Below are 13,417 nucleotides of genomic sequence, written 5' to 3'. Positions count from 1 at the left end.
GGTATCTCCTGGTTTGTGGCGCAAGATTTCTGAAACTGCAAAATAGCACCAGGGAACGTTTGTGCCAGAACACGCCTCCTCCTTTCGCCGAACCGCCCCTTTGGGCGCAAGATCATTCCCTAATTTACCGACGCGTGGCGCCAGAGGGAAAAGAACGCTCTGTGCCAGTTGCAACTTAACAACGACGCATGCACCAGTGAGAAAGTCAATTGCGCCGGATGCAAGATAGGGCCCAATAAATTCATTGGTCAGAAGAAGGTGAAACGACAATATAGCGCTGACGGTACAGTACCTACATCACAAACAATCACTAGGTTAATATAGCAATATATGGGTACATTAAGTGCCAGGAAGTACAACATACAATAAGTGCCTATGAGGGTTTGGGAGGGGGTGGCTATGCAGAGTCTTGGGGAACTCTGGACAAGTGAGTCTTGAGTGTTTTTGCAGTGGAGATTTGGAATTATGTGCCCTCATAACAAGAGACATGTTGTAAAAAACCCATCCGTTGGGCCTTTTTGGAGGGCTTTATGTCTACAGTCATTCCAATGGTGATATACTAACATATATAGAAAGAGAATGAATGGAATATATGGTAACTTTTCCCCCAGATTGAGGTGATGAATTTGTTGCCGGGCCCAGGACTGGAATGACTTAATGCGTTGGAAACCATTGTGGCGGTATGAAGCAGCCGTGGCCAACAGTGTCCACTTGTTGTTTTCCATGTCGCCCATTAATCTCTTTAAGGAGAAGTGAGGCGACAGTAAAGGGATTACAGCCAACGGGGAGGATGGTAACAGCCATTGTTGGCCACAATAATAATCATAAAAAAGGCCAACCCGCTGTAAGGCTGACAGCCTCCAACTAAATGAACCCCCCAAAAAAGTTTCCCTCCAGTATAATGAAGTGTGTAAGCAGCTTACCAGTCGGTCGTCATTACTGGGAGCCCAAGCGTTCCTTGTTTTCTCTGTGGTTTCTTTAGACCTAAATCCTCCACCAGGGACTCCCAGGGCTGATTGGCTAAGGGGGAGCAGACTTAAGGACCCTTAAAGCCAAGATCCAGCCGCAGAGGGGAGGGGGAAACGCAAGTTAAATGGAGACGTCTTCTTTTGTCAAGTCCTCACTGTTTAACGATAAAAGGGAGGGGGGTGGGGGGGGTGAATTGATCAACGACACACACATGTCAACCCCCGTGTTTCTCAATCGCTTCTTTACAAGCCCTCCCTCTCCGCCAGTAACACCCCGCATTAAAGCAGGCCGGTTTACTGGTATTTGTTTGATTAACTCGTCCCACAAAAGTGACAGCTGCTGTGCGCGATGTGTGTGTGTGTGTCTGTGTGTGGGTGTTTGTGCTTGTGCGTGTGCGTATGTGTGCGTGGGTGTGCATGCGTGTGTGTTTGTGTGCATGCTTGTCACTGTCTGTATGTGTGTGTGTGCATGTGTGTGTGTGTGTGTGTGTGTGTGTGTGTGGTGTGTGTACGTGTGTGTGTGTGTGGTGTGGCCCAGCGCCGCTCCCTCTTTGTACATCTGTCAGAGCCGGGCCAGGGGCCAGCCGGGGTGAAAAGAGACAAATTGGAACCAAAAAGCAGGGCCCATTCACCTCCGACAGGCCCCCCTGGGACCCTCTGCCATTCAGGTGCTCGGTGGGGCCCTCGAGTGCTCGCTGGCTTATTCCATTCCCCCCCCCCACCCTCCCTTCACAGGGAGCCCCTCCCCTCGCGGCTCAGGAGAACCCCGCCCCCGCTCCCCTGCGCTGAGTCCACAGCGCGTTCCGCCGCTCCTCCGCCGCTCCTCCTCCGCACCCAGCCGCTCTTTGTTAGCAGAACGGCTCACTTTTCCCCGGGCCCTGCAGGCGGCGTGTTCTGCGGCTGTTTTTTCCCTCCTTATGGCTCTCACCTTCAAGCCTTTCTCTGGCTCTTTGTTTCCCGGGGGCCCGGCCGTGGCGGGCTACAGCCCCCACTGTTTTGCCCCCTCACTCCGCTACAACCAGACGATACACACACATCTCAACATAATGCCGCGCTCCGCCGCTTTGTAAAAGGGGAATAAAAAAAATTGCAAAGAAAGTTGGAAATGCAGGTTCTCCTTCTCTTGCTCCTCCTCCTCCTCCTCTGGCTCCTTGCAGCCCCGCAGTGACCTAGGGAGAGACCAAGCTTTGCCACTCAACACCCGCTTGGACGGTCAAAACCGTGGGAGTCCTGTTCTGTCCCGCGGCCTTCCAACCTAGCCAAGTCTCCTCAGAAACTGGGTGAGGAGGAGGAGGTGGAGGGGAAGCAGGAGGAGGAGGAGGAAGAGGAGGAGGAGGAGGGGAAGGAGGAGGAGGGAGAGGAGGAGGAGGAGGAGGGAGAGGAGTTGGAGAGAGACACAGGGGGTAACCTGGCCTCTGGGAGAGTTGAGGTGCTGTATTAGCCTCCTGCTCTCTCCCTAATCTCTCATGTTCTGGGTGACAAGGTGAGCCTGTAATAATGTGTGTGTGTGTGTGTGTGTGTGTGTGTGTGTGTGTGTGTGTGTGTGTGTGTGTGTGTGTGTGTGTGTGTGTGTGTGTGTATGGACATATAGGGCGGGTCTGGGGGCGTCTGGGAGGGGTAGTGTTCTGAGTGGGTTACTATGGTAATGAAGTGTCGTCATCAATAGGTCCTCATTTGGCGTGCCAGGGGAAGGCCTACTGAGGATCCCAGTAGGCCTGTGGTGGCTCTAAAAGCAGAGCAGGTAGGATTAGACCGGCCCATTGTCCTAAGTGCATAATGTCTCGCAGTTGGATTTAAAGACCCCCCACCACCACCTCTACCTCCACCACCTCCACCACCACCACGCTCTCAGTGACCCAAAGGGGGCCTGGTTATTTTTGGGCTAAATGTGCCACTGTCAGATGGGAGAAATGTTTCCACAGCATTGATTAACCACTTGGTCTTTTAGTTTGAGTGTGTGTGTGTTGTGCTTCTTCGTGTCTGCGCTTGTATGCGTGCCTGTGACTGCGCTGTGGGATGGAGAGGCACTGCAGTGAAAGGCATTACTTAGAGAGTTACGTAGAGTGTGTTGAGATTACTGTATAAGTACTGTATATCTAATGTGGCCTCTGTGTGTGTGTGTGTGTGTGTGTTTGTGGGCATGTGCGTGTGCCTGTGTGTGCGTGTACCTGCGCGTGTGTGTGTTTGTGTGTAGCAGCTAGGGCCTGTTGCTCAGCATTAGTGTCTCTGTTTCAGTGGCCATCATTCCAAGCCTCCCACTAATTGCAGACACAGCTGGCTCTCAGCAGGGTGCGTGCTACACACTACTACTAATGCAGCCCGCCTTACAAACACACACACACACAAAGCTTCTCGCTCTCTCTTTCTCTTTGGAATTTGGCGCATTTCATAATTTTGATGAAACTATATACATTAATTTAGCATAATGGTGTTTAAAAACATCACCACTAGACTTCAGGAAGGTCTTGGTAGAATAAAGAGGGATTAGCCAGACACAAACACAGCCAGCAGCAGAGCGGCGGCCGCTGAAGCGCTGGGATTAACCAAGCCGCTCTCTCCTCCTGGGTCCCGGGACATTAGCATGCTAATAGCCGCTCTGTCGGAGAGAGGGCATGGCCACTCTCCTCCACCTTCCTGGACTTCTTTTCTGTTTAAACACTGAAAAAATGCACACACATGCATGCACGCACACAGGCAGGCAGGCATGAACACACGCACGCACAGACAGGCACGCTAACACACACGCACTCACACACACACGCACACACACACACAAGGAGGGATGCGCACGCACCCAGGCACGCATGCACACATATATGCACGTGGTTAGGCACACACACACGCACGCACACGCAGCAACGGAGAGGCAGTAAGAGGCAGAGTCCCAGGCTTCTTGTAATCCCTGTGTACCCCCTGTGAAAGGAAAACATGGGAGGGGGGGCCCTCAGCCCACCACATTCATCGCTCCTAAAAGCACAAAGGTCCACGGAGCCCTGACGGGCCCCTGGAGGAGGCCTCCTGTCCCCACAAGGTGCTGCTGTGAGAGAGAGAGAGCAGAGACACACTGTGAATAGCGCGGCTGGTTCATTGGCATCAGTGCTCGCCGAGCCCGAAGCGGGGGGGGGGGGCTAGGTGAATGCAGGAGTGGAACTGGTGATGATGGTGGTGGAGACACGAAGTCGCTAACCTCACCAAGCTCCTACCCCCCCCCACGCAGCGGAGCTCCCCCTAAAAATGCAAAGACGTCAGGTGTGAACAGCACCTTCTGAGAGTGAGTGTGTGAGCAGAGTGTGTATGTGTGTGCGTGGAGTGGAGAGTGTGCGTATGTGTGGAATGTCTGTTTGTGTGTGCGTGAGTGTGTTTGCGTGAGTGGAGTGTGCGAGTGAGTTGAGTGCTTGTGTGTGTGTATGTGCGTGAGTGGAGTGTGTGCGTGAGAGAAGTGTGTGTGTGTGTGTGTGCGTGAGTGGACTGTGTGCGTGTGTGTGGGTGAGTGGGGTGTGTGCATGCGTGTGTGCGGCTGTGGGTAGAGGTTAGGGAGTGCAGATTCTGGAGGAGGTGCTGGTGGAGGCGGCGATGGTGGAGGAGGAGGAGGAGGTGATGGTGGAGAGGTGATGGGCTGGTGTCAAAAGAGGGCAGGAGGTCGCTCTGTCTCCCGGTTCCCGCTCCAAGGGGGATGGACTGGCAGATGTACGTGCACTTCTGTGTGCCTGTGAATGTGTGTGTGTGTGTGTGTGTGTGTGTGTGTGTGTGTGTGTGTGTGTGTGTGTGTGTGTGTGTGTGTGTGTTTGTGTGTGTGTGTGTGTGTGTTTGTGGATGTGTGTGTGTGAGAGCACGCATGTGTCTGTGGTGTGTGAGTGTGTGTGTGTGTGTGATGATGGGAAAGGGTGGGCTTGTTGCTTGTGCCCAGGTGGGGGTTCATCTGTGTGTAGTTGGGGGCGGAAAGAGTGTGTGAGTGTGTGTGTGTGTGTGTGTGTGTGTGTGTGTGTGTGTGTGTGTGTGTGTGTGTGTGTGTGTGTGTGTGTGTGTGTGTGTGTGTGTGTACGTGTATATACGCAAATCACACACATACACATACACACACACCCCTTGACATCCTTCTTGGTCCTGATTTTGCCCCTCCAAGCCATCACTTCAGATGGAGTCGTTACAACGCCCCAGATTTGATGGTTGTCAGGTTATGGCATTAAGTATGCAGAGACACATAACGCTTGTTTTGGCTGTTAGGCAGCCTGCCCCCCGCTGATCCCCATTCGGCCTAGAAAGAAAAAGAGAGAGGCAGTAAAGTCGTCAGATGGATGCTTTTGTTAGCCTCTGCCAAGGGGGACAAAGTAAAAGGGGCCAGCACTGTTCACTTCACAAGCTTGGCTCCGACAAGGCTTTCTAAAGTCGTCACCAGTTGTTTGGTATAGGCAGGTGGATCCTCTTTTAGATCCTCCACAGAGATCTTGCACTCTGATCAGACTGCGATCGAGGGCTTTGACACCTCCATGTTTTTTTAGGGACGAGAGCCATTGGTTGGTTTGGTTTCCAAAGCTTGGATATGTTTGCTGTGAAGTTGCAGTGCTTGCTCCGGAGATGGTGTTAAGAGTACCATTTGGAGACGAAGAGGCATGAGGAGACCACCAATGAAACCAGTGGGTTAGTCATTTGAGATTCCACAGCAGGGAATGAGAAGGTTGATACGACGGATTTAACTTCATTCAAATGAACCCTGAACATTTGACTGAGTATGAAAATAAAAAAAATGACAAGAAAAAACAAAACACCCCAATTTAAAGAACCATTACGGGGGGGTAACCACAGTGCTTGTCTGCTGGTCCAGGGTTTCCGGCATGGCTCAAATGGAATGTTTAACCCAGGTAGCAGACCTCCCCAGCCTGCTGCAGTGCCTTAGATCCCATTAGCAGAAGAAAGGCACGGATATGCGATGCGGTGGATGCGTCGCTCCAGGCCTGGCCTCCCTGCGGGGGGTTACGCTCGGGGCGAGATCACAGGCCTGCTGGCGCAGCGATGCCTTCACAGGCACACTGAGCTATAGAGGAAGCTCTGCCACCGGGGCGCCACACTGATTCACCCCGTCGCTGCCTCCCACCGCCATGTTCCAACCTGCTCAGAGGACGGACCCGCAGGATCTGTCTGTCTGGCGTTGGACCTTTTGGGGTCCAAGTTCTCCGGATCCCCAGCAGGCGGTTCACTTGTGGACCAAGGATGCACAGCTTCACATGCACATTAATATGAATATTACCACTAAACCTTCCGAACCTCCCCTCCTCCAAGATCTTCCCTGTACACCCCCCCTTGAACCCCCCCAGAGGGTTGCTCACACTGGGCAACTCAGTCTGCACAGGGGACCGGAGTGGGACATTTTACTGTGCTGTTTCAGCTCTTTGCTAAACATGTTACATCCGCTTTAGTGAGGCGGGTATCCAGTTCAAATGTAAAAAAGTAGTTCACAAGTAGTACCTCCTATCACTATTCGTCTTGCTGTGTGATGTGAAAAAGCCTTACTAGTCTTCATGTATTTACCTGGTTTTACTAGATATTTTGTTTGTGTTTGTGTGTGTGTGTGTGTGTGTGTATGTGTGTGTGTGTGTGTGTGTGTGTGTGTGTGCGTGCGTGCGTGCGTGTTTTCACAGCAATGGTACACCAGTACTATGAACCTCCTTGGAACATGGCTGACTGACCGTATGGACCTCCAGCTCCACCTGTACCAGCTGAAGATCCTCATCCGGGTTGTCAAGGTGAGAAACTCTCAGCTACTAGTGAAAACACTCTGTTATGGATGGGACCTGTTTAAAGAGCCAGTGAACCCGAAACACCTTTTTCGGTTTCAAACGTCAACAGAGTAATCTATGCCCTTTTATCACAGTTACTGAAATAAGTCCCCAATTTACAGGAAAAAGGGGTAAAATCCTGTTTTTTTCCATTCTCCCTAAGAGAATCTTCCTCTCTGCTTAAAGCAGCTGGCGTTATTTTCGTGACGTCAGACTACCCTTACCGAGGTAGTCTGACGTCGATCAACACATCTTACTACTATAATAGCAGGCCTGTCGCACCAGTTACTCAAGTTACTCATGTGCGCATGTGTCAAGCAGCCTGCAGCTCACACACACACACACAGCATGCACGAACACATACATACACCGCAATCACGCACATACACACCGCAAACACACACCGCACACACACGCGCACGAACATCCATGGAAACGCACACACACATGCACACAAACAAACAAACACACAAGCGCACACATCACACGTCAAGAAAAAGGCAGCGACACAAACACAGAAGCGCACACGCATGCGCACACACCGTATGTCAAGACTTACCTGGGTGACACTCGCCCAGGTAAGACGTTATGTTTTCAAACATAACGCCTCCGCCATCGACACACGCGCAGGTAAGAACACACACGCACGTGCACACAGCGACACTCGCCCTTAAACATGACTGCTCCGCCATCGACACACGTGTTGCTCAAACTTAATATTACTCTCTTCCTTGAGCCTCCCCAAATGTCTTGCGATATTAATATCCCCCCCTCCCCCCTGCGGACTGTTTTAGTTGTTTTATTTTTCCTATGTTTTGTGTGTATGCTATGTGTGACTTTAGGCTACTGCTGCCAGTCTTGGCCAGGACACTGGAAGAGATGTTTAATCTCAATGATGATTATTATTTTCAACTAACCAATAGTTGCCTTGAATTTTAAAATGTCAATGCACTTTTCAGCCCTGAATAACAGTAAAAGCTATTTAATAATTGATTTACAATTTTTGCATGCATAGTATACTACACTTTCCATTGAAAAATTACCCCTGTTACCATAAATTGAGTAATTTTATAATGTAATCAAATGCTCACACACTAGCTGCTTTCAGACACACGTGTAAGTCCTGATATTCTCCTGATCGGCCATATGTGTGAACAACATATCCTGACATTTGTATCCTGAAAATCTCCTGAATAATGCTACCCTTGAGGTATTATTTCCTCCATTGGAAACGTAAATGACCTTATATGTGAATGAGGAGTAGAAAATCTGTATTTCTCACAGCACTTCAGTGGGCGTGTTGATGACGCTTCACCATGTCATTGAGTGACCCCCTAAATGATAATCAGCCTTAAGTGGATCTCATAAGGAGGTTGAGCCCGCGAGTTGCAGTCGCTCAACCTCTAGTATAGTTTAATGCTGTGTGGTAGAGGTCTGCATTGGGATTGGGTCACGCCGGGTCCCGCGGGACCCAACCCAAATCTCGCGGGAGCGGGCGGTTTGAACTTTGTTGCGGGCGGGAACGGGCGGGTAAAACAAAACACTGCGGGACAGACAGGAGGTCTAAATCTAGGCCTGTAAATAAATAAAATAGGCCTACAGAAGAGGAGAATAGAATATGAAACAGCCCTTATTGAATTGAAAAATGAAAACAACGAAATAGGAGCGCTAGACCAGTGCGTCAAAAGACACGCAGCCCATGAGTCTCTTTTTAATAGCCTATATAATTACGTGTTTTCTCCTGCGGGACAGGAGAAGACACAAAATCAATGCATCTCTATTATTGTGCGGGCATAAATTCTCAGAGTTTTGCAGGTGCGGGCGGGAGTGGACATGCACATTGCGGGAGCGGGCGGGAGTGTAACACACACGTTGCGGGCGCGGGCGGTAATGGTCAGAAAATCAGCGGGAGCGGGCAGGAGCGGGATGAAGAAAACAGTCCCGCGCAGGTCTCTACTGTGTGGTGCATTTTATAGACAACATAGCTCATTATACCGCTCATAACAGTTACACAACTACGGTACCAAATAAATACTATAAAGTTGGCGTGGGTCGTAACCATGGGGAAAACACGGCCCCCCCTTTCCTAATACTCTCAGCCCAAAACAATTTTTTTAATCACAGTGTTGAATAACATCTGAAACATTGGCAGCGAGGGAGGTGGCGTTTTGAAAAACGAAAACTTACATTTTATTAGAGTTGGCTCTTTAATGGCATAATCTTTTGCTGGAGGCCTTTTTAAATGCAATTTCAGGCAATGATGTCAATGTCAACATAGGGAATAGTTCTTCTGTTTCTATACCTACCATTTATCTATTGTCCATAGCGATTTGTGGCAGCGACTACAACTTTTCTGCTGATATATAAAATTCAGTTCTCTATATTGAACTTATGCAAAAAACAAGGTGGTGAGATCCATGAATTGACAATGTGTATCCAAGTTCTTGTTAAATATAACAACTTTTATAGGTCATAAAAGTCGAAACAGCCTAATAGGTGCTCTTTAGGTAAAAGGAAAAACCTCGGACACGAAGTGGACACGAAGTTAACGTAGCCTTGCACTGAGCCCTCTCAGATGCCGGGCCGAAACATTTGTTTCACTACGACTCCTTTCAGCTGCCCACCCCTCCTTCTCCTTCGAAAAGTATAAATAAATAAAAAGGATAATAAAACACTTGAGGTGGCGTTTTGAAAAACGAAAACTTACATTTTATTAGTACATGGTATAAAGATAATTATGAGCCTTTGATTGATATCCAGACATTTTTTGCGGGGACACATTCCTGTTCCCCATTTGTATTGGAGTGAACGGAGATATCTGCTTCTGAGCCCCTTGAATCGAGGGACCCGTCCACAGCCCGCTTAAACAGCTGCAATGCCAGGCTTGGCCGCTGAGCAATGGTGGATTGCGGAAGTATGCACTGTTCCTGGGGGCCTGTGCCGGATGCCTTCCATGTTTTTGGTGCTGGCTCCTTGGATCCAATTTCATCTTGGGTCATTCCAAAAAACATTCACTGTCAACTAAAAGTTAATTGGATCTAATAGGGCCTCAGCCAGATAGGGCCTTAGCCTTATAGGGCCTCATCGGGCCTCACAGGGCCTCAGCCTCATAGGGCCTCAGTCTCATAGGGCCTCATAGGGCCTCATAGGGCCTCAGTCTTATATGGGCCTCAGCCTCATAGGGCCTCAGTCTTATATGGCCTCATCGGGCCTCACAGGGCCTCAGCCTCATAGGGCCTCAGCCTCATAGGGCCTTATAGGGCCTCATAGGGCCTCACAGGGCCTCAGCCTCATAGGGCCTCAGCCTCATAGGGCCTCATAGGGCCTCTGTCTCATAGGGCCTCATAGGGCCTCAGCCTCATAGGGCCTCAGTCTCATAGAGCCTAATAGGGCCTCAGTCTCATAGGGCCACATAGGGCGTCTTAGAGCCTCAGTCTAATAGGGCGTCTAAAAGTACCAGACTTCACTAACCTCCCCCTCCTCCTCCCCCTTTAGAAGAACTACTTCACTGACCTCCCCTCCTCCTCTACCTTAAGATTAGTTACCAGACTTCACTGACCTCCCCTCCTCCTCTACCTTAAGATTAGTTACCAGACTTCACTGACCTCCCCTCCTCCTCTCCCTTTAGAAGAGGTACCAGACTTCACTGACCTCCCCTCCTCCTCTCTCTTTAGAAGAGGTACCAGACTTCACTGACCTCCCCTCCTCCTCTCTCTTTAGAAGAGGTACCAGACTTCACTGACCTCCCCTCCTCCTCTCTCTTTAGAAGAGGTACCAGACTTCACTGACCTCCCTTCCTCCTCTACCTTAAGATTAGTTACCAGACTTCACTGACCTCCCCTCCTCCTCTCTCTTTAAAAGAGGTACCAGACTTCACTGACCACCCCTCCTCCTCTCTCTTTAGAAGAGGTACCAGACTTCACTGACGCCCCCTCCTACTCTCTCTTTAAAAGAGGTAACCAGACTTCGCTGACCTCTTCTCCTCCTCTCCCTTTAGAAGAGGTACCAGACTTCACTGACCTCCCCTCCTCCTCTCCCTTTAGAAGAGGTACCAGACTTCACTGACCTCCCCTCCTCCTCTCCCTTTAGAAGAAGTACCGGGACTTCCGTCTGCAGGGGGTGCCGGACTCCACGCTGAACAGCAAGATGTACGACACAGTCCGCAACCGGCTGACCCTGGAAGAGGCCACCGCCTCGGTGAGGGAAGGGGGGATGCAAGGTATATCCATGAGAGACAGCGACGAAGACGACGATCACTAGATCAAACCATGACGAAGACCCCCCCCCCCAAAAGTCTTACCCTACCTTACAGGACCCTTGGCAATGACACACTGGCCCTACGGCGAGCCGACGGGAGGGAGTAGGACCGTCTCAGAAGGTTTTGCTCTGCAGGGATGGAGCTAAAGGCCTCTCTGACTAAAGGACTAATGTTTTGGATGAAAATAACATTTGCTTTCCAATTTGATCTTTCAGGTTATTCTGAAAACCTGCATACTCTCATTTTCATACTTGCCAAATGATTGCATCTTCCAAAAGAAAGGCTAATTTATAAATAAAGTGATAGCTATGTTTGGCTCATATAAAAAAAAAAATGAGTCTGGGACTTGTGAACAAACACGTGAGCATATTATGAAAGCTACTACTCGTGGCCGTTTTAACTCGGGGCTAAAGCACATGTATTCCAGACGAGAACGGACGTGAGGTTTCATGAGAAGGAGTCATATATCTGCTCCGCCTGCTAGACAGTCCACTGCCATACTAATTCCCTCTTCCAGAAGAATGAATCAATGTTAAATTAAACTGATGTATTGTGACGAGGAACACCACCTTTACATGAAAGAACAAAAACAGATTCCATGATGCAATGAAATTGGCTCACAGACCAAAGTGAACCCAACGTATGGGTATATACCCCTCATGTCCTTCGTTCCCGCTCATATTGATTGGCGTTGAGTGTGTGTGCTGAGAGCCGCGGTGTGACGGCCCGCCCAAGCCGTGCCCCCCTGCTGGACACGAGATGGAAAGCCTAGGGTTCCAGGGCCAGTGTAGCATGGTTAAGGAGGAAATAAGTCCTGCCGCTGTCTGACGTAGCCTGACAAACAATGCATGTACCACAACAGATATTTACCTTCCAGGGTCCCGCTGTCGCCCACCCGGTACAAGGGGCAAAAGCCCACTTCTGACCCGTAGCTGCGCCATTGTGTAAGAGGAGAGTTGTGATATTCTGCTCTCCATTCCGTGTTCTGGATAAGCAATATGGAGAACCATTTGTGTGTGTTGTCGGGCTATGAATGTGTCCCTGTGGAAGGATCAGAAGGGGCAGAGGGCTGCTGTACCGGGTTTTAGAGAACTCTACACCTGGAGGAAGCTTTAGCACATTGTTGTAAGAGGTGTGAATATGACCTTGTGTGTTCTCTGTGATCGGTCTGCATGTTTCGTCCACAAAAACAAATATAACAATAACTGGAACACGCAGCAGATCTTTAAAGAACCATTTGTCAGACCTGGAATAGTTGACTGATGTGAGCGAAGGGGGACTCAGAACTTCTGCTTTTGGTACACTCTGTAATCATGTGTGGCTGTGGATGCTGTGTTTGTCATCCTGGTTTGGTTTGTATTTATTTGAGATATATAGATATCTCATTCCAGCTACCCCATGTAGTGTGTGTGTGTGTGTGTGTGTGTGTGTGTGTGTGTGTGTGTGTGTGTGTGTGTGTGTGTGTGTGTGTGTGTGTGTGTGTGTGTGTGTGTGTGTGTGTGTGTTTGTGTTAGTATGTATACACAATAAATCATTACTGTCCCTGTCCAAGGTGGATGTTAACCACCCAAAGGTACATTTATTATCTAATGAATCTGATTTTAACACACTGTGGATTTGAGCTTTGCTTGAGCTTTATCCAGATTCATGCTTTCTGTATTTATCACACAAGCCTAAAGCTGTTTTTTTCAAATATCCTTTTTGTTCTCAGATGCAATATTTATCCATAGATTAAGAATTATTCTGAAATGTTTACGGATGTTTACACAAAGCGTCGATCGTTCCATTTATAAATATTGAGTTTGAAGATAATAAAATAATAAAGTTGGTTCATTTATTGAGTTATATGGTCTGTATGTTGAATAGATGTAATTCTAGAGTGTATGTGCAGTTAGTTTTTTCACATTTTTATAATGGATTCTGGGAAGTGAATTCTTTCCCTGCCAATGTTGTTTTATAAACCGTGTCCCAGAGTTGTACGTTGGCCTGCGTGCCAGACTGCATGTCCCAGGTGTACTCAGCCAGAAGATGTCCGTTCCCTGTGTCGCGTCGTGGAGTCTTCATGCTTCTGCCTTCTAGGTTAGCAAAATCAGACAAAGACATCTCCAATAAAGGTTATGTGGAAAGATTGTGTGGTTGTTTTCTGTTCAGAGGTTGCACTGCTAGTGGTTCAGACCCTGTGTAAATAACTATGCAAGTATACAATTGTCCTCATCTAAAGTTGAACTTCATGATTCAACCCTGTATGTTTAAGGTAATAAAATAAAACTGTTATCACACATGCTATTTTACGTTTCAGAAAGGCTCAAGCCTATAAGATGTCTGTGATGACAGATGTCACTTCGCTTGAAGGAGATGGTGATATGCTTTTGAACAGACTGCAAAAGATCCATATTTGTTAATCTGTGGCTCTGACC

At 48.9% G+C, this 13,417-nt stretch overlaps 1 protein-coding gene across 16 annotated transcripts in view; it reads left to right on the top strand.

The window, feature by feature from the left end:
* cadpsa (Ca2+-dependent activator protein for secretion a) overlaps positions 1-13,128 on the top strand; it is a 173,731-nt gene extending 160,603 nt beyond the window's left edge. For 15 of the 16 annotated variants that reach the window (XM_030375229.1, XM_030375228.1, XM_030375226.1 and 12 more), the window contains 2 exons: positions 6,605-6,709; positions 10,832-11,109. In XM_030375229.1, the coding sequence (XP_030231089.1) occupies positions 6,605-6,709; positions 10,832-11,002 (276 nt within the window). In that variant the 3' untranslated portion in view covers positions 11,003-11,109. Of the gene's footprint in view, positions 1-6,604; positions 6,710-10,831 lie in introns of all 16 variants that reach the window. The other variant, XM_030375220.1, reaches the window with a different exon arrangement.
* The last annotated feature ends 289 nt before the right edge of the window (positions 13,129-13,417 follow it).

This window comes from Gadus morhua, chromosome 13 (genome assembly GCF_902167405.1).
Source record: "Gadus morhua chromosome 13, gadMor3.0, whole genome shotgun sequence".
NCBI classification, from domain to species: domain Eukaryota; kingdom Metazoa; phylum Chordata; class Actinopteri; order Gadiformes; family Gadidae; genus Gadus; species Gadus morhua.
This window is presented reverse-complemented; position numbering and strand designations above follow the sequence as displayed.